This window comes from Brassica oleracea, chromosome C8 (genome assembly GCF_000695525.1).
Source record: "Brassica oleracea var. oleracea cultivar TO1000 chromosome C8, BOL, whole genome shotgun sequence".
Lineage (NCBI taxonomy): Eukaryota > Viridiplantae > Streptophyta > Magnoliopsida > Brassicales > Brassicaceae > Brassica > Brassica oleracea.
In genome coordinates this window covers 31,768,422-31,777,075 of record NC_027755.1, presented here as the reverse complement: position 1 = coordinate 31,777,075, position 8,654 = coordinate 31,768,422, and the positions used below count along the sequence as shown (strand labels likewise).

Here is an 8,654-nt window from a genome sequence, read left to right as displayed (position 1 = left end):
AATAACTTTTGTGTTTTATACTTTAGTTGCAAGTGTAGGTCTATTTGTCACATGAGTTCATGTTTTTTATTTTAATAATTTTTATGGAAGAAAAATTTGATATACAAACCAATTAGACTATATATACATGTTCTAACGATAATGGTATAAAACAATTTAATAAAATATTGTTTTGTAAAAGATGTAAAAAATCCAACTAAATACTATATAAATCATATTTTAGAATTTAAAAAGTATTAATAAATAAAATATTTTTATTAAAAAATTATCTACCAAAAAATCACATTCAGTTTTAAAATATTAAACTATATTATTTCAGATCGAAGACATAAAATATTATATTAAAATTTTAAAATTATTTATACCCGCAAATTTGCGGGCAACCACATAGTTTATTAATAATCTAATATACATTTTGGTAGAATTATTTCTGGTTCAATGGTTTGATTAAAGATTTATTCATGATTCTACGCAAAAAAGTTTGAGTTTCAATTATCATGCATAATATTGGTTCATACTACTTGTCATAGTTTGGTGTCTCATGACTGTTTTAAAAAAGATCTCATTACCATCTATATGAAAAATTGAAAATGTTCATAATCGTCAGCTCCGGTCTCGAGGGGAAAGTTTAGAATCACGTAGAAATCTACTACCGTTGTCTACTACCGTTTTCAACGACTAGTCCAGTCGTCCCACAAGTGACTTGTATAAGCAGAGGGCACATCGAACTAATAGGCCGATCTATTGACTTAAGCAGATGATTTTTCTTTTGCTTTAAGCCCAATAAGGTGGCCCATTATTGAATAGATATTTAGCAAACCGAGGAAGCTGGATCGCTTTCTACGCGATCCACATAGCGTCTGAAACCACTCGCTAACGTTACTGCACACGTGTCCATCTAATAGAGCGAGTAGTCTTCCCGCGCTAAAGTGATGTAGCGAACGAAAGCTTGAGTCACCAAGGATAATACTGACAGATAAGCGCCTCTGTAGACTTTGAATAATATCCGTCGATCCAAAGCTGAGTCATCTCATCACCGTTGGATCTTCGGATAACCCGGATCCGTATTTGAATAGTGTGTACCCGCACGAAAGAGAAAACTCGAATTGCTAGAAATAGGAGTTTCAGGATATAAAGCTTTGTTTACTTACCAAAGATTGTTTCTACTTCTTCTTCGCTTCTACTTTTCGAATTCTTATTTTTTTGATTTTTTTTTTTTTTGTGAAAATGGAGATTTCTGAGAGGGTGAAAGCTCGATTGGCCGTTCTCACTGCGCACTTAGCGGTGTCCGATCCCGTCGGATCGAGCCAGGTGTTACCGCCGGGGGCGATCGAGCCATGGTGCACATCGAGCGCTGTTACACCGCATGGATCCCTAAAAGGAAGCTTGACGATCGTGGATGAGCGTACGGGGAAGAAGTATCAGGTCCCAGTCTCGGAAGATGGTACCGTTAAATCCGTTGATCTCAAGAAGGTGTTGTAATCTCTAAAGCGAATTGTAGAAATCGAATTGATTATATTATCTGAAATTTCGATCCGTGTTTGGTGGTGGCAGATAACGACGGGGAAGGATGACAAGGGGCTTAAGCTATATGATCCAGGTTACTTGAACACGGCTCCTGTTCGATCTTCGATCTCTTACATCGATGGAGATGAAGGGATCCTGCGTTACCGTGGGTATCCTATTGAAGAGTTGGCTGAGAGCAGTACTTTCATTGAGGTTTCTTATCTCCTCAGTAAGTCCTCTTTCATCATCATCTTGTAGAAAGTTATCATCTTTCGGGGAATTGAAATGGATAGAAAGTTATCACCTTTTGTGGGTTGGTCTTGACAATTAAGCGTCCCTTAGTGTTCTAGTTTGTGGGTTAGTTAATAAACCTTTTTTTTTGTTTTCTGTGGCAGTGTATGGGAATCTACCTTCTCAGAGTCAGCTAGCTGATTGGGAGTTTACGATTTCTCAGCATTCAGCTGTGCCGCAAGGAGTATTGGTATATTTCTACTCCTTTCCTCATATGTATTTTCCCAACCTTATGTTCAAGATTTTGAAACGATTCTTTCCACTAGTATAAGTTGTTCGTCTTTCCTGCAAACCATGCTTATCTATCTGGCCCATGTAGGATGGATGACTGGATCTCTTTCACCTTACTGAACTCAATGTGTATGTTATGGATGACCATTTAGCCACATAAGACTATTATTTGAAGCAATGTGTATGGTTGAAAAGGGTCTTCTATTCTGTTTGGAACTATGTAGCATTTGGATATTTGATGGGTATTGACACTATTTAAATAATAGTGTGATTTGGACCTGAGATTATTTCTGAATGTTTTCCCAGGAAATCATACAGTCCATGCCTCATGATGCACACCCAATGGGTGTTCTTGTGAGTGCAATGAGTGCACTTTCCATCTTCCATCCCGATGCCAATCCTGCTCTCAGCGTACGTTCTGTAATCATGTTTTCTTTGTGTACTGATATGATGTCTTTTCCTGAAAAGTTCTATGCACATGCCCTGATGCCCATGTGCCGTACTCCATTTGTTTGTGTTCATGATTATAACGAAAATTCCTATGGGGTGCAGGGCCAGGATATTTACAAGTCAAAACAAGTTCGTGATAAACAGATTGTTCGTATTCTTGGAAAGGTATTGTTGTGTCTTTTGATTTGGTACCTTGTTGTATAACCAGACTCAATTAGTTGCGGGATTGGAAAATATAATATATTTGCAGGCTCCTACAATTGCAGCGGCTGCTTATCTGAGGATGGCAGGCAGGCCTCCTGTTCTCCCTTCTGGCAACTTTTCTTATGCAGAGAATTTCCTCTATATGCTGGATTCAATGTACGCCACCATCTATCGTCCCTATTCATTTTAGCTAGACACTTGACTTTGTAGATGGTAGTTATAAACTTGTGCACTGGTTTTAGTAAGTTTGCATCCGTTTCTAGCTTCGAATGTGTCTGTAACAGGATATATTCTTTCATCTTCCATCGATTACAGGGGCAATAGGTCTTACAAGCCTAATCCTCGTCTGGCTCGAGTGCTTGACATCCTCTTCATACTGCATGCCGAACATGAAATGAATTGCTCTACTGCTGCTGCTCGTCATCTTGCCTCTAGGTACTTGCCACTGCTTATCGATTCATTATGTCTGCTCTGAGGTGTGTGTTAAATCAGTTTTGTGTGTCCTGCAGTGGTGTTGATGTGTACACCGCTGTTGCTGGAGCTGTTGGAGCTCTGTATGGTCCACTTCATGGTGGTGCCAACGAGGCTGTCCTTAAGATGTTAGCTGAGATTGGGAGTGTTGAAAATATTCCAGAGTTCATAGAAGGAGTGAAGAACAGGTAAATTCATACTTAGAAAAACTAAAGCACCAATCGTGCCTAATGTTAAATTCCCTTTTTCATATTTTTCAGAAAGAGGAAGATGTCAGGTTTTGGACATCGTGTTTACAAAAACTACGACCCGAGAGCAAAAGTCATCAAGAAACTGGCGGATGAAGTATTCTCCATTGTTGGAAGGGATCCTCTAATCGAGGTACTTTAGATCCTTATGCTCAAATTTCTTTGTGTATTTTATAACGGATGTGGTTTTAGAAAGTTTTGATGTATGATATCGTCAGGTAGCAGTTGCTCTAGAGAAGGCAGCACTCTCTGATGAATATTTTGTGAAGAGAAAACTTTACCCAAATGTTGATTTTTACTCTGGATTAATCTATAGGTAAAGACATTGCTGACTCGTCTTGGAAACAAAAAAAGCCTTGATATAACCATTAAGTTGAATCTCGTGTGTTTTGGTATTTGAATTGGGCAACAATAAATACAGGGCAATGGGATTCCCACCAGAGTTCTTCACAGTCCTATTTGCAGTCCCGCGTATGGCTGGATACTTGTCACACTGGCGTGAGTCGTTGGATGATCCTGACACTAAGATCATGAGACCCCAACAGGTACAATACATTCTTTGATAGATCAATGACATGTTTCTTTTTTTGGCTCTCATCATGGGTAAATTGTATTCGTGTAGGCCTACACTGGGGTATGGCTAAGGCATTACGAGCCGGTGAGACAGAGAACGTTGTCAAGTGATTCAGATAAGATGGGACAAGTTTCCATTTCAAATGCATCAAGAAGGCGTTTATCTGGATCTGCACTTTAAGTCTCAAACTCTACTACATACGATTAAAGACGGAAGACACCTCGGGGTAAACAAGAGGGTCTTCTTAGCATTCTTTGTTGTTCTCTTTCTCTTACAAACTCAATAATCCAATTCATAGTCTGCTGCATTATTTGTCTGTTATTCTGTATTTGATGTTTTTAAACATATTTTCATACTTCCATCTAATAATAATGTCTTTACAGTGAAAGACATACGTGTTCATGAATTGTGCCTTTTATCAAGAAAATTAATATAATACACTGACAGTTTAAATGTGCTAAATTTAGCACATTGCTTGCGAGACATATAATCCTAATAATCTTTGATTTTTAGGTCAAAATTATTTGCTTACTCTATTTCATAAAAAAAAATCCTGATTATAGTTAGCATTGCAAATAGTGTATAATAATATTTCCATTTTTAAATTTGAGGAAAACAATCGTATGAGTAGAACTGAGAACAAAATATTTAAAAAAAAAAAACATTTAAGTAATTATTACCACATACGTTAAAATAGTGTCAAACTCACGCCAGCCACGCTTCAAAAATCAAAAGTAGTAATAACAAGTGTCAAGGGGGAGTATAAAATGCTACAATAATAATAAGCAAAGCGCCTCCTATCTTTGAACTCTGCTTTTAGTGAGGTGAAAATGGAGAGGCTGAATGCTCGTTTGGCCGTTCTCTCTGCGCATTTGGAGGTGTCTGATCCCATGCCGGCGGCGACTGAGCCATGGTGCAAATCGATTGCTGGACCCCTTGCGGGAAACTTGACGATCGTTGATGAGCGTACGGGGAAGAAATATCAAGTCCCAGTCTCAGAGGAGGGTACCGTTAAGTCCATTGATCTCAAGAAGGTATAATATATTAAAAAAAATTGACATGCATGCAGTTGAACTAAGTTGTCTGAATAGTATGGATGTTTGGTGGTGTAGATAACGAGTGGGGCACATGACAAGGGGATTAAGTTGTACGATCCTGGTTATTTAAACACGGCTCCTGTTCGGTCATCGGTTTCTTGTACTGACGGAGATGAAGGAACATTACGTTATAGGGGATACCTAATTGAAGAGTTGGGTGAGAGTAGTACTTTTCTTGAGGTTGCTTATCTCCTTAGTAAGTCTTCTTGCATCATCATCATCATGTAACTTTTCTTTTGATACAAGCAAACTTTTTGCTCTTATAATATTACTGTTGAAACAGAGTTGAAGTTTTATCATCTTTTGTGGGTAATTTCTTGATTTGTACGTTTCTTGCAGTTTATGGGAATCTGCCTTCACAAAGTCAGCTAGCTGATTGGGAATTTGCGGTTTCTCAGCATTCAGCTGTTCCACAAGGAATATTGGTGAGTTTATTTATATTTGAGAATTTGAGAACCATAAATATTAACTACGAATTTTAATTAAAAAGTTAAAGTAATTTGGAAGCCTAGACGACTATATCTATGACCATTTCAGTGGACAATGTTTCAGTGGAATGTGCTCAGATCCCCGTCCTTGTAGCTAACTGGTGAAAAACTTCAAACTATTTAACAAAATTACCATAACCATTTCTTTTCAAAAATAATAAGTTGGTTTATCTTGCATTGTTTGTAAGCCATAACGCTCGTCAGGTCTATCAAGGATTACTGTATTATATATGTCTGTCTTACCTTTATCTGTATATGATGACTGGCCAATGGCCATTTTGCTATGTAACACTTAATTTTGAGAAACCACATCTATCATATATTGAGGCATTTCTATAATCAGATGGTTTTGGTAATAGCCATATATAGTAATAGATTCTTGGTGCCGATTTTAACAGTTTACTTCTGAATGTTTTCGCCAGGATATCATTCAGTCCATGCCTCATGATTCACATCCAATAGGTTCTCTTGCCAGTGCCATTAGTGTACTCTCCCTCTTTCATCCTGATGCAAATCCTTCTCTTAGTGTAAGTTTTATAAACCTGCATCTTTTTTTCTGGAAAACGTTCTCCACTTTGTGTGTTCTTGATTTCACGGAAACTCCCATTACGTGCATGCAGGGCCTAGATATTTACAAGTCAACACAAGTTCGTGATAAACAGATTTTTCGTATTCTCGGACAGGTATTTGTTTGTGTCTGTTGATTTGGTCCCTTGATATATATGTTACATAAAAACGTCTATCTACAGGCACCTACTATTGCAGCAGCTGCATTTTTGAAGACGGCAGGCAAGCCTCCTGTTCTTCCTTTGAGCAACCTTTCTTATGCAGAGAACTTACTCTATATGATGGAATCAATGTAGGGCCATCCTCTTTCATTTATTATAACACTTTCACATGAATTAGTCATTTTAGATCCATTTTTTATCTTCAATTGTGTCCGCAACAAGATATATTCACGTATCAATTCCATTGATTACAGGGGAAATAAGTCTTACAAGCCTAATCCTCGTCTAGCTCGAGTGTTGGACATCATCTTCATACTACATGCTGAACATGAAATGAACTGCTCTACTGCTGCTGCTCGCCATCTTGCCTCTAGGTACTAATTCATATCACTGGTTAGAGATTTTTCATTAAGTCTGCTATGATATTTATTTATTTTTGTGTAGTGGTGTTGATGTGTACACTGCTATTGCGGGAGCTGTTGGAGCCATTGGTGGCCCACTTCATGGTGGTGCAACTAAGACTGTTCCTCAGATGTTATTCGAGATTGGGACTGTTGAAAATATTCCAGAGTTTATTGAAAGCGTGAAGAACAAGTAACTCAGTACACCTAAGACTAAAAGTATCTTGATTATGACGAATCATTCAGTGTTAACTTCTTTATCTCAGGAATAGGAAACTGTCAGGGTTTGGACACCGCATTTACAAAAACTACGACCCACGAGCAAGAGTGGTTAAAAGACTGGCTGAGGAAGTGTTCTCCATTGTTGGAAAGGATCCTCTGTTCGAGGTACTTTAGATTCGTGTGCTCATGTATCTTTCCTGCTTGACGGTTTGTTAAATGTGGTTTGAGAAAGATTTGATGTATGATGTTAACCAGGTAGCAGTTGCTCTAGAGAAGACAGCACTCTCTGATGAATATTTTGTTAAGAGAAAGCTATACCCAAATGTTGATTTCTACTGTGGATTAGTCTATAGGTAAGGCATGGATGATTCATGAGACAGAATTATTGCTAATTAATGAGTTGTTGTAACCATTAAGTTCTTAACCTGAAAATTAAAATGGGAGAAAACGCAGGGCAATGGGAGTCCCACCACATTTCACCGCGGTGGCGCGTATGGCTGGATACTTGGCACACTGGCGTGAGTCTTTAGATGATCCTGACACTAAGATCATCAGACCCCAACAGGTAAAACTAGACTCTTTAACAGATCAGTGACTTTAAAAAGGTTCTTTGGCTCAGGGGTAATAGACATTGCACATAGATGCATAGATGCACTTTTTTTTTTAATATATTAATATATAAAATCTGCCCGAAAGATCGGGAATCAGATACGGTTACAAGCTTACTTTGAACAAAATTATCGAAATCTGACTATTACAAACCTAGCTTTGCCCACCCACTAAACCCGACACAATCTGCTAGGATGTTTTTTGAAATCCTTCGATATCGGTAGCCGTTCTCAACCATCAACGTGACTCTCGTGAAAGTGAGGTTCTCCGCGTTTCCGCGGATGCCGGGAATTCCCTTGACGTTTCCGGAGTAGCTAGTTCCCGATGATCTCCACAAGCTCATAACTTTCTCTGTCTATGAAGCGCAAGACGACTGAAGGGGAGAGATCAGATACTTACCAATGCCTTGCGAATGCCACCAAGGCCAGCTCGAATAAAGCGCCACCGACACTTTGACCGCATCCCAAAACGAGCAAGCACTCAGCTTCCGCCATCTACCAAACCTGTACAAAGATGAGTTGCCTCCACCGCCACTTCCTGAAAAGCAGTCTCTAAACCTGTGCAAGAAACGCCAGCCTCACCACCGTAGAAGGAACAAGACCAATCACCACGGCGCCGGGATGTGAGCTTCGACTGGATGCTGACTCTGAGGCGGCGAATGACCCCCGAGAACCGCCTAAGCAACCAAGGCCTTTGAGAACCAAATGACCAATTTCTTGATCAAGAACTATCAACGCCTGAGCCACGGGGTGTGATATGACGATGATGAGTGAGAGACTTGAACTCGTCGAGTGAAGCCGTCACCTACTCTCGGAGAAGAACAAAACAGGAAGCCAGGAGCAGGAGCTCCGAAAGAGTTGTGAGGCAACAAGAAGACCTCTCATGGCCATAGACGACCACTCGAGGTGAACCGGAAAACACACGCACGAAGAAATCATACCGGACACTTTCACCACGATCACATCCGCCTTCAACCCTCGTCTCCTAAGCCCTCAAAGAACCTGAGAGAACTCTTGGTTACGGCAAGCCAAGCATCGGAATCTCTCCGACCCGAAGAAATCCTAAGCAAACACCACCATAACCGAACAAGCACGAGCACCAGCAACAGACCCGCAGCTGCAGACCACCGCCGAA

General features: G+C 39.6%; 2 protein-coding genes across 2 annotated transcripts in view; both read left to right on the top strand.

Annotated features, from left to right (window-relative positions):
* Positions 1 to 1,145: 1,145 nt before the first annotated feature.
* LOC106311978 (citrate synthase 2, peroxisomal) lies at positions 1,146 to 4,363 on the top strand. Its single transcript, XM_013749339.1, has 12 exons — positions 1,146 to 1,473; positions 1,555 to 1,735; positions 1,902 to 1,987; positions 2,335 to 2,439; positions 2,581 to 2,643; positions 2,729 to 2,838; positions 2,998 to 3,117; positions 3,192 to 3,341; positions 3,414 to 3,534; positions 3,620 to 3,717; positions 3,823 to 3,946; positions 4,024 to 4,363. The coding sequence occupies exons 1-12, from the start codon at positions 1,228 to 1,230 to the stop codon at positions 4,153 to 4,155; spliced, it is 1,536 nt and encodes a 511-aa protein (XP_013604793.1). The 5' UTR covers positions 1,146 to 1,227; the 3' UTR covers positions 4,156 to 4,363.
* Positions 4,364 to 4,805: 442 nt separating this feature from the next.
* Positions 4,806 to 8,654, top strand: part of LOC106309187 (citrate synthase 2, peroxisomal-like) — a 5,000-nt gene continuing 1,151 nt past the window's right edge. The window contains exons 1-11 of the mRNA XM_013746249.1: positions 4,806 to 5,009; positions 5,088 to 5,268; positions 5,412 to 5,497; positions 5,983 to 6,087; positions 6,181 to 6,243; positions 6,310 to 6,419; positions 6,543 to 6,662; positions 6,733 to 6,882; positions 6,956 to 7,076; positions 7,167 to 7,264; positions 7,365 to 7,476. Of these exons, the coding sequence (XP_013601703.1) occupies positions 4,806 to 5,009; positions 5,088 to 5,268; positions 5,412 to 5,497; positions 5,983 to 6,087; positions 6,181 to 6,243; positions 6,310 to 6,419; positions 6,543 to 6,662; positions 6,733 to 6,882; positions 6,956 to 7,076; positions 7,167 to 7,264; positions 7,365 to 7,476 (1,350 nt within the window). The remainder of the gene's footprint in view (positions 5,010 to 5,087; positions 5,269 to 5,411; positions 5,498 to 5,982; positions 6,088 to 6,180; positions 6,244 to 6,309; positions 6,420 to 6,542; positions 6,663 to 6,732; positions 6,883 to 6,955; positions 7,077 to 7,166; positions 7,265 to 7,364; positions 7,477 to 8,654) is intronic.